Here is a 15,882-nt window from a genome sequence, read left to right on the forward strand (position 1 = left end):
GTGGGGTAGAAGCTGTTCTTAAGTCTGGTGGTACATGCCTTCAGGCTCCTGCATCTTCTACCTGATGGAAGAGGAGAGAAGAGAAAATGACCAGGGTGGGTGGGGTCTTTGATTATGCTGGCTGCTTCACCAAGACAGCGAGAGGTAAAGACAGAGTCCAAGGAGGGGAGGCTGGTGTCCGTGATGCGCTGGGCTGTGTCAACAACCCTCTGCAGTTTCTTGTGGTCCTGGGCAGAGCAGTTGCCATACCAAGCCGCGATACATCCAGATAGGATATTTTCTATGGTGCATTGATGAAAGTTGGTGAGAGTCAAAGGGGACAAACCAAATTTCTTTAGCCTCCTGAGGAAGCAGAGGCGCTGGTGAGCTTTCTTGGCTGTGGCATCTATGTGATTTGACCAGGACAGGCTGTTGGTGATGTTCACTCCCAGGAACTTGAAGCTCTAAACCCTCTCAACCTCAGCACCATTGATGTAGACAGGTGCATGTACACTGCCCCCTTTCCTGAAGTCAATGACCAGCTCTTTTGTTTTGTTGACATTGAGGGAAAGGTTGTTGTCATGACACCATTCCACTAAACTCTCTATCCCCTTCCTGTACTCCGACTCATCGCTGTTTGAGACACGGCCTACAACGGTGGTATCATCTGCAAACTTGTAGATGGAGTTAGAGCAGAATCTGGCCACACAGTCATGAGTGTATAGGGAGTAGAGTAGAGGGCTGAGGATGCAGCCTTGTGGGGCACCAGTGTTGAGAATAATCATGCCGGAGGTATTGCTGCCTATCCTCACTGATTGTGCTCTGTTGGTTAGAAAGTCAAGGATCCAGTTACAGAGGGAGGTGTTGAGTCCTAGGTCTCAGAGTTTGGTGACAAGTTTGCTTGGGATTATTGTATTGAAAGCAGACCTGTAGTCAATAAACAATAGTCTAACATAGGTGTCTTTACTGTCCAGATGCTCCAGAGCTGAATGTAGGGCCAGGGAGATGGCGTCCGCTGTAGACCTGTTTTAGTGATAGGCGAATTGCGGTGGGTCAAGATTGCCTGGGAGGTGGAGTTGATGCGTGCCATGACCAGCCTCTCAAAGCACTTCATGATGGTGGATGTCACAGCCACTGGTTGGTAGTCATTGAGGCATGTTACCTTGCTTTTCTTCGGTACCAGGATGATAGTGGTCTTTTTAAAACAGGTGGGAACCTGAGATTGAAGCAGGGAGAGGTTAAATATGTCCGCAAATACTTCTGCCAGCTGATCAGCACAAGATCTGAGCACACGGCCAGGGACACCATCTGGGCCAGATGCTTTCTTTGTGTTCACTCTCCAGAAGACTGATCTTACATCCCCAACGGTGGCCACAGGTTCAGTTGCAGTAGGAAGAGAAACCATTGAAGGCAATCCTCTGTCTATGATGGATAGGTAATATTGGAACGTATAAAAACTGACAGTAAGAGCTTATATATGAAAAGGGAGAGGGTAGCTCATATATGCATTGGTCCCTTTGAGAGTGAGACTGGAATTAAAAGAGGAAATGAACAAATAGTAGAGGTTCTATATACTTATTTAGGATCAGAGTGATTAGCAACTGCTTTGCTGCTATTGGAGAGAATGGCTTGGGAAGCAACTACTGGAGGGAGAGCTGGAATTCTAGTTCTGCTGGAGTGAACAAAGATGAAAACCTTAGAGTGAGAGACAATGTCTGCTGTCATTGAACGTAGAACAGTACAGCACAGGAATAAGCTCTTTGCCCCACGATGTCGGAACCGACCATAATGCCAATCAAAACTAATCCCATTGGCCTGCACATGGTCTATATCGCTCCATTCTCTGCCTGTTCATGTGCCTGTCTTAATGCCTCTTAAATGTTGCTATCATATCAGCTTCCACCACTTCCCCTGGCAGTACGTTTCAGGTACCTACTACCCTCTGTGTAAAAAAACATGCCTCGTAAATCTCTTAAAATTTCCCCATCTCACCTTAAACCTGTGCCTTCTAGTATTTGACATTTCCACCCTGGGAAAAAAACTCTGACTATCCGTCCTATCTCTGCCTCTCATTGTTTTATAGACTTATATCAGATCGCCATTCAGCCTCCAATGCTCCAGAGCAAACAATACAAATTTGTCCAACGTCTCCTTATAGCTAATGCTCTCTAATCCAGGCAACATCCTGGTGAATCTGTTCTGGACCATCTCCGAAGCCTCTACATCCTTTATGTAATATGGTGACCAGAACTGCACACAATACTCGTTCTGGAATTTGTGCATCTGACTGCTTGTCATAAAACTTACTGAGCGGTGTCCAGTGTGGAGGAATCTAACACACAAGCAATAACATTCTGCAGTCAAGCGTTGAACGTGTGGTTAGCTCTGTCTTGTGAGCAAGCATTTAGAACATAGAACATTACAGCACAGTACAGGCCCTTTGGCCCATGATGTTGTGCCGACATTTTATCCTGCTCTAAGATCGATCTAACCCTTCGCTCCCACATAGCCCTCAATTTTTCTATCATTCACGTGGCTTTCTAAGAGTCTCTTAGATGTCCCTAATGTATCTGCCCCCACAACCTCTGCCAGCAGTGCATTCTATGCACCCACCATTCTGTGTAAAAAACTTACCTCTGACATCCCCCTTATAGCTTCTTCCAGTCACCTTAAAATTATGCCCCCTTGTGTTAGCCGTTTTCACCTTGGAAAAAGTCCCTGACTGTCCACTCAATCTATGCTTCTTATCATCTTGTACACCTCCATCAAGTCACCTCTCGTCCTCCTTCTCTCCAAAGAGAAAAGCCCTAGCTCGCTCAACCTATCCTCATAAGACATGCTCTCCAATCCAGGCAGCATCCTAGTAAATCTCCTCTGCACCCTCTCTAAAGCTTCTATATCCTTCCTATAATGATGCAACCAGAACTGAACACAAGTGCTGATATCTCTTACAAAGCTCATATTGGTGTCTTGTAGCCACTGGCCTACACCTTTTCATGGGCATGGTCAGGTTGGGAAAGTAGGAAATGTGGCTTCAGTCACATCACAGACCTCCTGGAATCTCCTGCCCTTCAAATTAGTTGGTGTGATCTGGAATTTCAAGACACATTAGGAACGACATGGATTTTCTTTTCTTTGCATAACTGACCATCTGCTTCGCCATCAGATCCTCAACCCTTTGATACCAATAATTCACCTGGGAAGGACTGGTCCAACAATTATTGCAGTCTGAGGTCACTTCTGCCAGACTGGAGATACTTTTATCTATAAGGATTAATCACATGTTGTATATTGCGTTGTGAGTGGAATATTGTGGATTAAAAAAAACTTTTGGTGATGCTGCTATGCTCTTTGTATAGATAAAGAATTGTTTTTTTATTGATTAAATCGCTATTAATTTCAAGAGTTTGATGTTTGGTGATAATACCGCACAAAGCTGATTGCTGTAACATTTGATGGAAAAGTTAACATGTAATAGGAATTATTCAGAGCATGGCTGCGGGTTATGAAATACTTAACCGCACGACAACAGGAATACTGAGTATTTTATTAGGGATGGTTTTCCAAATGCAGTCATTACTTTAGATTAATGGTTTAGATTTAAACAATTATTTATGGTAAAATTCCCGATGTTATGTTACATAGCTACAAAGTAGACTTTAAAAGGACCAGGTTCAAAGGTTCAGTTTAGGGTACGCGCAATGCATTACACAGCAGCAATTATTGGTTTCAGAGATTATGCGTCTAGAGATTTATTTTGCTACTATAGGGTACCTCTCGTTGGTACAGGAAACACAGAAAACGTTATCCCAAAACCTTAAAAGCAATTTTAGTCACTCAGTGAGTTAAAAGTAAAACTTTGCTTCTCCCTTGCACAAGCCAGGAATGATTGTCAGATTCTGAGGCATCTCCTACAATCCCATAACTAGAATGAAAAGGCGAAGAAAAACACAAGTTGGAAACAATACTTTATGTGTTTAAATTTCCGTTTTTATGATCGAGCCTAAGTTACCAGAACAATCATCATGATCTAACAAGGAATTGAGGCTTACATGCGTTTGTTAAGAATTCTTGCAGTTGTGTTTTAGAGATAAACTTTTGGATACATGCGTGACATTGACTCCTCAGGAAAGAAGAAAAATAAATATTCCGCTGAATATCCTTATGTTTAACTTGAATAAGGACATTCACGCCAATCAGAACGCTGTTGGTTTATCCAGTCAACTAATTGCCAAGAATATTCGTCTCGTCGGTTGTTCTCCGCCGCAGGTTCACGTCCGGATAAGTACCAAGAAAACAATTTTGTTTTTTTCTCTGGGAACATAGTAGCGGAAACTCTCAATGAGAAGACAAGGCTCGGCTGCACCGGGTAACGCCTGGTACTGTACAGTGAAGATGAGATAGATTATACGTGTTGCCTCTTACCCTTTAAATTCTGCGGTTAAGTATAGTTACCCAGCACATTTAAATCAGGACGCTTATAACCGCGCGGGAAATTCATACAGCAAGAATTAACATTATGGCATTTCCGAAGCCTACAACACAAAGAATTAGGTACTTGAATCTAACCCGGCTTTGCAAGCGTTTGCAAGTTGTTACTGCATAAACCGTGATCAGTGTGTGTGTGTGTGTGTGTGTGTGTGTGTGTGTGTGTGTGTGTGTGTGTGTGTGTGTTTGCGTGCGCTCTAACTTTTAAACTTTATTTTCCGTGGTGGAGGACCGGTGAGGAGAGAGAATATAACAGGTTGAATTGCCAAACTGCTCGCCTTGCCCTGGAGGTCCGGAGCTTCAAAGGTCGGGCACCATCCGTCTCCAACGGTCACCTTTGCTGAGTGTGATGGTGCCGCACGCCAACCTCCGGCCAGAATTCCCAGTCCGCAGACTCGCCTGGTTGCCGCCGAGCCCCAGGTCATCTTCCTTCTCGTGGAGCACCAGCCCACGGCCGACGATCGATTCCGGTCCGAACAGGTTGGCTCTGAGGTTTGTCCTAAAGGCCACGATCTTGCCGCACAGCACCTGGAAGTTGTTGAAGTCTCCGGGGTGCAGGGGGTGGTTGACATTTCGGGGATTGTAATGCGGTCCGGTGGTGGAACAGTTGCCGTCCACCACTCGGTACTGGTGGACGTGCATAGCGCGGAGGGCTCGCGAATCGGACAGCGGGAAGCCCTTCAGGTTGAAATAGGCTGTGAGCCTGCCGTTCGGGTAGGTCTGGGAGAACAGCACGTAGCCCCTAACGGAGGGCAGGTGGGCGCCGAGGTCCGAGCTGGGCTCCATCCGACAGAAGGCAAAGAGCTGGGCACTCGAGTGGGGCGGTGAAGGGTTGGGTAGCCCGATCCACAAGCCCAGAGTTTGGTTCCTTACTTTGTTCAGTTGGTTGTTCAAGTTCCCGAACAGCCCATGCATCTGAACCATAATTGAACTGGTCAGAAGCAACAGATTGGTCAAGGAACCCTGAATGCTGCTCGGAATTGAGACCAAGGGACCCCGCAGTTCACCGGTATCGATGCCTCCGCGGACGTAGATCGGAGAGTCCATCTGTACACCTGATCCGGAGAGATGACGGGAAGCACTGACTGTGTCAGGAGGAGTTCCCAGACTTTTAAGTGCGATGACTGTTCCTGAAACTGGACACCCCAGGAGGAGGGGGATCTAGGCATATCACACTCCCGCCTACTGCCGCCCCCGCCCCTCCCCCCCCCCCCGCCCAAAACATCAAGAAAGGAAGGAGACAAAGCAAGAAAGCATTGGCCAGATGGTTTAAAGGCATTGGAAAATGCTGAAATCCATTACTAAGGAGGTAGAGATCCTCCCCAGGTTACCAATGCCCAATTTATGGACGTACGAACAAGCATTCATGAACCTGGCACGGTGGACGGTGATGAATTTGCCGGCTGCTGCAGGACTGCAGGCACCTTCTGCCGGCTGAGACCGGGGCACTTCCACGTCTTCTGTCCGCACACGCCACCGCACACATCTCTCCGCCCAAGCCACAACAATCTAGGGCTGGGTCGAAGTGAGCAGAGCTCTGGCAACCCTGAGCGGACTCATTCGCTCACTCACGGAGCTACTGAGATGAGTTGGTGGCCACTCTTCCCGCGCCTGCTCGCTCTCCCATCACAGCTATTTCGCACACACGGTTTTTGTTCACTTGGGAGGTGGGGGCGGGGGGGGGGGGGGGGGGGGTGGGGAATGGGTTACGAACGGTGCCCAGGAATGGCGACTGCCTGTAATAAGATGACATTTAAAAACAATGAGAAAATCAAGCAGAGTCAGCATGACCTTATGAAAGGGAAATCTTATTTGACAAATTTTCTAGAGTTCTTCAAGGGAATAAAATGCTAGGGTAATCAGTTGATATAATGTATTTGAGTTTCCAGAAGGCACACAAAAGATTATTACACAAGCTAAGAGCATGGGAGGGGAGTTGCTGATGGATAGACAACAGATAGTTCAGATAAATGGGTCATTTACAGAGAAGAAATCTGTAACTAGTGAGCTGCCACGTGGATTAGTACCGGGTCTTCAACAATTTATAAGAAATATGAATGGTTTGGATGAAGGGACTGAGTGAACTGTGAGCCGGATTTGCTGATGATACAAAAATTGTGAGAAGGACACAAAGTGTCTGCAAGGAATAAAGGTATGTTCAGTGAGTGGCAAGAAGTTTGCAGATGGAACATGATACGGGAATATCTGAGGTTACCCATTTGGAAGGAAGAATGACAAAGTAGATTGTTGTTAAAATGGAGTGAGACTCCAAAATGTCGTGATAAAGAAAAGTCCGGTAGTCCTGCTGCACAGAACAGAAAAGATTAGCCCGTAGATAGAGCAAGTACGTAGGAAGGGAAATGGAATATTGCCCTTTATTGCAAGTGGTATGGAGTATCAACTTGGGGAAGTTTTGTGCAACCTTACAGGTCACTGATGAGACTGAACCTGAAGTACTGCATACGGTTTTGATCTCCATTTTTAGGCAGAGTATACTGAGGTGGTTTAAAGAGGTGGTGCAAAGGTTGATTCCTGAGGTAAAGCATTTACATATGAAGAAACATTCAGTGGGTTGGCCTCACTGGAGTTTAGAGAAATGAGAAGTGGTCACATGATTTTCAGAGGGAGTGACAAAGGGAAGATATTTCCTCTGGTGGAGGACCGGTTTTCCTCAAGGTCCTCCAAGATCGCCACGTCAAGAGCCCTATTAGTCACCCTACCCTATCACCTGCTGGTGACAAGAAAATTAATGATCTCCTGGAGCATCTTGTTGCCCATTAGTTTCAATGTATGTGTTATTTTTAAACATACAGACAAGAAAAATGATGCATATTGTGTTGTGAACAGAATTGTGATTTTTATCTTAATCTTTTGGTGATGCTACAATAGCTTTGGTGGAACTAACACACTGCAGTTTAGAAGGAATGGAATTTGGACTGCTCTTGGCTGCATAGATAAAAATAGCTGAAGTAAACCACTTGTCTATCAGCTAGCACTTTCTTATCTTCCCTGATATTTCCTCTTCAACATGCTTTGCCCCACATTCCACCTATTCTGTTGCCTTCAGGTGCAATCTTCACTGCCTGGCAGAGTTGAGAAGGTTGCACCATATCAACAATCTTCTGTGGATTGTGGAGCTGTGTGCCTTGGTACTGCACAGATAGCAGTGCCACTGCAGCAGAAGCCCAATGATCTGCTCAGTGAGGGTTTCATCTCCCTGCCAGAAAAACAGTGACATACCTGTTGTTCTTAACAACATCTAGACTGGATACACCTTGTTGTTCTTGATTAACCATCCTTTGGTTGCTTCATCTGCTGTAAGTATTGTTCTTCTGCGTATGTTTGTGTATGACTATCTACATCCACACCTGTGTGGTGCACATCTGTATGGTACAATGGCAGTCACTGCAAGCCACCATCCTATTAAGTGAATGTTCCTACTTGCTAACCACCACGATATTCCTTTAGAGTCTATAGGGCAATGTAGCTGCACTTGACTGCACTTTCTCTATAACTATAACACTATATTCTGCATTCTGTTTTCTTTTTACTACCTCAGTGTACTTATATATGGAATGATCTGTCTGGGTGGAGTGCAAACTAAAGCTTTTCACTGTATCTCAGTACATGTGACAATAATAAACCAATACTAATACCTAAGAGGACCACTAGTTGTCTTGGAAAACCATGGATCAGGAGTTCAGGTCAGATCAGCTAAGGCAGGAAAAAACAGATTTGGAGATAGAGGTCAGTGGTCTTTGTAATGAGAGAATGTGGGATTACAAACTCATCTCATGGTTAAATTGAATGCAGATGGTGTTCAACAGGCCCGTTCAACTATTAATAGGGAGTAGGGAGGGGGATGGCATTGTTAGGCTGCAAAGTTTTGCTGCACAAAGAATGATTGGCAAAGGAGGTGATGAAAGAGATGCTGGTGAGGCTGTAAAAACTGTTAATAAGCAACCTGACATACTTTTTGGTGATGGTACTTGTGGCAGGATGTTGACGCAAAATAAGAGACAGCCATGGATACAAGTGTGGTGCAGCAAGGTCAGAATGACGTAATTTTTGACTTTTATCAGAGTAATTTCAGAATGTAGTGAGTGGAGACCTGATTGGAACCAGTTAAACATGGAGTTGTAGAAAAGGTGGTATAGATTATGAAGACAACAACATATTCAAGTGTTTGATATGAAAGGAGGTTCAAGACAGGATTTTAGTTTGCAAGGGCAGGTAATGAAGAGCTGGAGTTAATTTTTAGTAACCTGGTGTGTTTATTTTTGCCAGTGAACCTCTGGTTCAGAGAAACTAAAATATCCCCTGGAATGTTACTGGGAGTGTAAAAATGTACATTAAAATTGCAAATAATTTGAAGATAATATGATTGCAAGAGGTGACACATTACAATAACTTAAGGAAGTTGATATTGCAATGCAAATGATTATATTCGACATTCAACTGAATACCACTATTCGTGTTATTAAAGACAGACGGGAACTATTAAGAAACTTCCTAATTTTTGAAAGCAAAACATGAAGCTCACATGATAGTGAAGAATGAAATGAAGAATTGATTTTTATTGGCTTAATCACTATTAATTTCCGAGAGTTTGATATTTCCTAATAGCTAAAGTTACAACGCACAACGCCGACTGTTTTAACAGCAGTTTGAAAAGTTAGCATTGTTAACTAGAATACTTCAGAGAAGGATCGCGGCTTAAGAAAAAACTTAGCCGGGCAGCAACACAAATACTGGACATTTTATTAGCCACGATTTTCAAGATGCAGTCTTTGGTTTAGATAAGTAGTTTAGAATTCTACGACTATTTCTGATAAATAGCTACGGAGTAGGTTTTAAACGGTCCAGGTTGAAAGTTTTGATTCAAGGTATGCCAAATTCATTATACAGTTTAAATAATTATTGGTATTATAGAGCACACGTGTAGAGGTTTACTTTGCTACTGTAGGGTACCTCACATTGCTTAGAGGAGATACAGAAAACATTATCCATAAAAGCAATTTTAATTACTCAAAGGATTAAAGCAAAGCTTTGCTTCTCCGTGTATTTGTTCTTGCACAGGACTTGCACAGGACAAAGTATCTATTGTGAAACTGCTAATCTTTTTTTCGCTGAAATAAAATAAGGGAACCGAAGCAAAAGATGGAAACAAAAACGTCATTTGTTTATATTTGTTTTCATTTAAAACAGCTTCAGTTACTAGACCGATCATAATAACTTAAAGTTTTGCGGCTTACATCTGTAAAGAGTTTGTTAAGAACTTCTGCGGGAGTATTTTAGAATTAAACTTTTGAATACATACGTGACAATGACCCTCGGGACAGTAAACATAACTTTTCGACTGAATCTCGTCATGTTTAACTTGATTATGGGCACTCGCGCCAACAAGAGTTCTGTAAAGTTTTTCCAGTTAACTGTTTGCAATGACTTTCAGTTTATCGGCTGTTCGCTACTGCAGGTTCATCTCTGGACAATTTTAAAGCAACCAAAAGGACCAATTAAACAACCTTACACGGATATTAAGGCAGAAACAATCAATGAGAGACAAGACTTCACTGTACCGAGTAATGCCTGATAAACATGAGATATCAGTTGGTTATACTTGACTTTATCTTACCGTCCTAATTCTACGGCAGGTACGGTTACCCAGTACATTTAAGTCAGGGCGCATAAAACCATGCGGGAAATTCATACAACAAGAATTAACGTCCTGGTATTTCCGAACCCTACAACATAACGAATTAGGTACTTGTGTCTAACACAATTGTTTGCAAGTTGTTACTACTTAAATCGTATCAGTGTGTGTGTGTGTGTGTGTGTGTGTTTGCGTGCGCGCTATCTTCTGAACTTTATTTTCCGTGGTGGAAGACCGGTGAGGAGCGAGAATGTAACAGGTTGAACTGCCAACCTGCTCGCCTTGCCCTGGAGGTCTGGGGCTTCACAGGTCGGGCACCAACCGTCTCCAACGGTCACCTTTGCTGAGTGTGATGGTGCCGCACGCCAACCTCCGGCCAGAATTCCCATTCTGCAGACTCGCCTGGTTGCCGCCGAGCCCCAGGTCATCTTCCTTCTCGTGGAGCACCAGCCCACGGCCGATGATCGATTCCGGTCCGAACAGGTTGGCTCTGAGGTTTGTCCTAAAGGCCACGATCTTGCCGCACAGCACCTGGAAGTTGTTGAAGTCTCCGGGGTGCAGGGGGTGGTTGACATTTCGGGGATTGTAATGCGGTCCGGTGGTGGAACAGTTGCCGTCCACCACTCGGTACTGGTGGACGTGCATAGCGCGGAGGGCTCGCGAATCGGACAGCGGGAAGCCCTTCAGGTTGAAATAGGCTGTGAGCCTGCCGTTCGGGTAGGTCTGGGAGAACAGCACGTAGCCCCTAACGGAGGGCAGGTCGGCGCCGAGGTCCGAGCTGGGCTCCATCCGACAAGCGGCGGTGATCACCCTGTCCCCCTGTGCCACGATCCTGCCGCTTTGCCCGGTCAGCGGGAGAATCGGCTGACCGAACCAAGGGAGCGGAATTTGGTCTCTTTCTTTGAGGGACCGGTCTAACCTCCCGTGCACCCGCAGCAGAAATGAACTGGTCAGGAGCAACAGACTCAGCGCGGAGACCTGCATGGTTGTCTGCTCCTGAGACCGAGGGATCCCGCAGGTTCCACAACGCTGCTGCTATTGGCGCTGGGAGAACTCGGAGAGCTCGTTTTGTGCGCCTGATCTGAAGAGATAACGCGAAACAATCTTTGTGCCAGGAGGGGTTCCGGGATTCAGTGGGCAATTGTTCCTGAAATTGTTTACCCGGAGAGGAACTCCACCACTGCCACCCCAGCGACACGGTGCACAGAGTCAAAATCGACCCAATGTGGGTCGCCCGGTTTCAACGGGGTGAGTGAGGGCTGGGTGGTCGCCGGCAACTTCGCGACGGTGCGCGGGGCGAGCGTTTCACGGAGGTTTCTCTGGAACTGGCACCAGTTTGCCAAGGGGGCAAGGTGGTCACAAATGGGACAGCGGTTTGGAGCAGCGGATTGCCAGGCTGGCCCCGCTTTTCAAGATAAAGAGAATTAATTTTTCGTTTAAAAAAGCACCAAGAGGCAAACTGAAGTTTTTATTTTGGAACTGCGGTTGATGCGTTAGGTAAAGACGAGAAACAAACATGTTGGATTAGTTTTAACCATGGACTTTACTGATAGGTCGATCATGATGTGTTTGGTGTCTTTGGGGAAAAGTCAAATCAATGAAAATGGCATTTTTGAAAGGAGTTCAAAACTTCCAAAAACTGAAACAATGGTAACAACATCAAACGAAACAGAACGACCCCAAAGCTTCAGCGATCCGGGTTCGATGCTAATCACTGGTGCCGTGTGTGCATGTGCGTGCATGTGTGTGTGTGTATGTGTGTGTGTGTAGAGTTTGCACGTTCTCCATGTGACCGTTTGACTTTCCTCCGGGTGCTCTGGTTTCCTCTCTCATCTCAAAGTTACGCGGGTTGGTAAGTTAATCGGCCACTGCGAATTGCTCCCATGTAGGTGACTGGTAGTATTTGGGAGGAATTGATGGAAATTTGCAAAGGATAACAAGGGAAGAGTGTAATGGGGGCTTGTGTCAGCGCTGTAAGACTCTGGAGCAAAAAAGAAAATGAGCTGCTGGAGGAACTCAACGGGTCAGGCAGCATCTGTGAAGGGAAATGGACAGTCGACGTTTCGGGTCGAGATTCTTCATCTGGACTTCAGTTTCCAGCATCTCCAGACTCTTCCGTCTCATAGAGTCATAGAGCAATACGGCGCGGATACAGAACCTTCGGCCCAATGAGGCTATTGCTGACCACAGTGCCCACCCAGCTAGTCCCAATTTCCTGCATTTGGCCCATATCCCTCTGAGCCCCGTCGGTCCACGTACTTATCCAAGTGCTTCTTAAATACTATTGTACCTGCCTCAACCGCTTCCTCTGGCAGCTCGTTCCATATACTCACCACCCTCTGCCTGAAAAAGTTGCCCCTCAAGCCCCTTTTAAATCTTTCCCCTCTCACCCTAAATCTATGCCCGTTAGTGCTGCTCCATCTTTTGTATGACTCTGACTCTGTAACTCTAAATTAGCTTTGCTTTTTGTGTTGTCAGTGAAATCCAGTTTTTATTTTTTGTGCTTCGATGGATGATTGGAGGGCCAGATGACCCTCTCCACCTGCACCTTCTTTGCCCTCTGCTTCTTCCTCTCTACCATCAGATTTCTGAATGGTCTATGAACCCATGAACACTACCTTATTATTCCTTTCCTTTTGCATTATTTATTTATTTGTGTAATTTATAGTAATTTTATATCTTTGCAGTGTACTGCAACTGCAGAATAACAGATTTAATGTCTTATGTCAGTGATAATAAATTGCATTCTTTTTCTGATTAGGAACCCCCTACCCAGCAACCGGATGCCTGAGGTTCACTGTCCTCGGAACCCATGACTCAAAATTGCATCTCGGTTAAGTCATCCAACAGTGGTCACTCAACCCGAATCAGGCAGCTCAAGAACTCCAATCTGCGTGTCAGGGAGGTAACTCACGCTCAGGTTGGGAGATGGGTGGAGTGATGTCACCTCCACACGCTGGCAGTTGAAATTGGGGAGCACTTTCCTTGGTCACTTGCAGAGAAGCGTGCGTTCTTAGAATTCTGATGACTGCAGCCACACACTTTAAATAGCTGCATAGTCGACGGATTCTTAATTCTGCAGAAGGTGCTGGAAATATTCAGCTGCTCGGGCAGCATCTATGGAGAGGGGAACAGAAACGATATTTCAGGTCATTGACTCTACATCAGATCTAGGAAAATGAAAAACAAAAGATATGTTCTAAGTCAGTGACAGGTGGTGAGAACAAAGGGAATGTTTGTGACAGGTGGAGACCAAGGTTGTCCTTCAGGGCCCCTCCCTCAATTCCTTTACCAGTAAATTGATGACCACATCATTGGTGCACTGGTACAGAACTTGGATTTTTAAGTCTGAGGGTGAGAAACAGGAGTCTGAAACTTAACTTAAGTGACCTAAACTAAATAAAGATAATTACAATGGTGTGAGGATGGCATTGGCTAAAGTGGACTGAGAAAATAGATGAAAGAATAAGATGGTAGTTCATCGATGCAAGGCATTTAAGGAGACAGCTTTGCTGAGATTTATGAACTATATTCCAATGAAAAAGAAAGGTCACACTGTGCATTGTTAACTAAGGAAGTTAAGGATGGTATCAAATTAAAAGAAAAAGAAAACTATTTTGTGATGATTTGTGGTGGCCTCAGGGTTGGAAAATTTTTAGAATCCAATATTTGGATGAGTTAGAAAGTATAACAGTCTTTTTCCCAAGGTAGGGGGAGTCTAAAACTAGTGGGCAGGGTGAGAGGGGTACAATTTAAAGGGGTACAATTTAAAGGGGACCTGAGGAGCAGCTTTTTCACACAGAGGGTGGTGGGTATATGGAAAGAGCTGTCAGAGGAAGCTGTGGGGCCTGGTACAATTGCAATGTTTAAAAGACATTTGGACAGGTGCATGGATAGGAAAGGTTTAGAGGGATATAGGCCAAACTCTGGCAAATGGGACCAGCTCAGGTAGACAACTTGGTCGGCACAGACAGTTGGCTCAAAGGGCCTGTTTCCATGTTGTATAACTCTATGACTCTATTTCTCCATAAAGAAGGACAAGATAGAGTCTGAGAGCGTATCAGCAAGTACAGGAATCCACAGTTAACAAAGGGGTTAAATTCCTAAAGAACCCATGGTTATGTGAAAATTCTTATGGTAGGTACAATTACCCTTAACTTTTATGGGGGGCACCAGTTTATGATGGTCAGAAAAGTTATCAGAAGATAATCTCCTGCCAGCAAGCATGCAGTAAACAAATACCAAACCATGTTTGTTTATGTTATCCATTTTAAATAGTTTCTTTCTTTCCCATTAATCTGATCAGAAAGTTAAATATTTAAGTCAAATGTTTGAAAGAGGATCTCTGAATGTGTTCCCTCCCCTTCATTGTAGCGAGCAAAACCTTCATTAAGTGACAAATTAAATTAAAAAAACCTTTCATCATAGGGAAGATTTGTTAAGTGAATGCTTGCTAATCATTAAGACTTCTAATATAAAATACTAACAGTGAGAATTTTTGCAGGTGTAAAAACGAGGAAGAGAATAGCTAAACTAAATATTAATCCCTTAGAGGATGAGACAGTGGAATTAATTAGGGGAAATAGAGAAATGGCAGAGATTACAATTAATTATTTTGGATCAGTCTTCACAGGGAAAGACATTACATACATCCCAGTAATAATAGTTAATCATACATAGGGAGGTTCTGTTACAATATTACAGGGACCGGAGTACTTTGTACGGTTTTGTTCTCCTTATATACAGAACAATTTGCTTGAATTGGAGGCAATGCAAAGATCCACCAGGTTGGTTCCTTTGATGAAGGTGTGATCTATGAACAAAAGTTGGGTAGTTTGGGCCAAAACATCTGAGTTTAAAAGAATGAGACGTGATTGAAACACATAAGATTCTGAGGAGAATTGACAGGGTGGATACCTCAAGATGTTTCCTCTGGTGGATGAATCTAGAACCGGGAGCAGGGTTTCAGAGTAAAGGGTCGCCCATTTAAGAAATAGATGAGATGGGATTTCTCCTCTCAGAGGGTCATGACCCTTTGGAATTCTCTAACGCACAGAGCTGTGGAAGCAGAATCATTGAATATATTCGAGGCAGGAATTGACAGATATTTCAACTAGAAGGGATTTAAGGGTGTGGGAAAGTGGTATTGAGGCCAAGATTAGATCAACCATAATCTTATTAAATGGCAGAGTAGGGTCTGGGTCCTGCTTCTCATGGCTACTATGGTCATCATTTTTGCTGCCAATTTCCACCCTGCTCTCACTTTCACAAGGTCTGTGTCTGACTCTTCCCTTCCTTTTTTTGACTTTTCTATCTCTGTCTCAGGGAACAGGTTTGTGACCAACATCCATCCTTTAAAAGCCAACAGATTCCCAGCTATATTAACTGCACTTCTTTCCAACCCTGTTTCCTATATGGACTCTGTTCCATTTCCGCCGTTTCTATTCTGATCATGAGAGCTTCCACAGCACTGCCCCAGAGTTATCTTCCTTTTTCCTTAACCATGGTTTCCCCTCTACCATAATCAACAGAACTCTTAAATGCATCTTCCTTACTTCCTGCACTTTTGCCCTCACCCCTTTCCTCAGTTAAAGCAAAGAGAGGGCCCCCCCTGTCCTTGCTTTCCCCCCAATCACCTTGTGCATTCAACCATCATCCTCCATAATTTCTGCCACCTTCAATGAAATTCCACCACCAGATACACCTGCCCCTCCCCACCCCTTTCAGCATTCAAAGGGATCATTCCTTTCGTGACTCCTTGG

At 44.5% G+C, this 15,882-nt stretch overlaps 2 protein-coding genes across 2 annotated transcripts; both read right to left on the minus strand.

Moving 5' to 3' along the window:
* Positions 1-4,658: 4,658 nt before the first annotated feature.
* LOC127567442 (extracellular superoxide dismutase [Cu-Zn]-like) lies at positions 4,659-5,519 on the minus strand. The gene has a single exon (XM_052010350.1). It carries the CDS (start codon positions 5,512-5,514, stop codon positions 4,768-4,770), a length of 747 nt encoding a protein of 248 aa, XP_051866310.1. The 5' UTR covers positions 5,515-5,519; the 3' UTR covers positions 4,659-4,767.
* A 3,505-nt stretch (positions 5,520-9,024) lies between these two features.
* On the minus strand, positions 9,025-11,206 carry LOC127567443 (extracellular superoxide dismutase [Cu-Zn]-like). The gene has a single exon (XM_052010351.1). The coding sequence runs from the start codon at positions 11,102-11,104 to the stop codon at positions 10,424-10,426; it is 681 nt and encodes a 226-aa protein (XP_051866311.1). The 5' UTR covers positions 11,105-11,206; the 3' UTR covers positions 9,025-10,423.
* Between the last annotated feature and the right edge of the window lie 4,676 nt (positions 11,207-15,882).

The sequence above is a fragment of the Pristis pectinata genome, chromosome 2 (genome assembly GCF_009764475.1).
Source record: "Pristis pectinata isolate sPriPec2 chromosome 2, sPriPec2.1.pri, whole genome shotgun sequence".
NCBI classification, from domain to species: Eukaryota; Metazoa; Chordata; class Chondrichthyes; order Rhinopristiformes; family Pristidae; genus Pristis; species Pristis pectinata.

Bases quoted from the DNA above. Each gene is read 5' to 3' on its own strand.
- LOC127567442 (XM_052010350.1), bottom strand. From the start codon at position 5,514: ATGGACTCTCCGATCTACGTCCGCGGAGGCATCGATACCGGTGAACTG.
- LOC127567443 (XM_052010351.1), bottom strand. From the start codon at position 11,104: ATGCAGGTCTCCGCGCTGAGTCTGTTGCTCCTGACCAGTTCATTTCTG.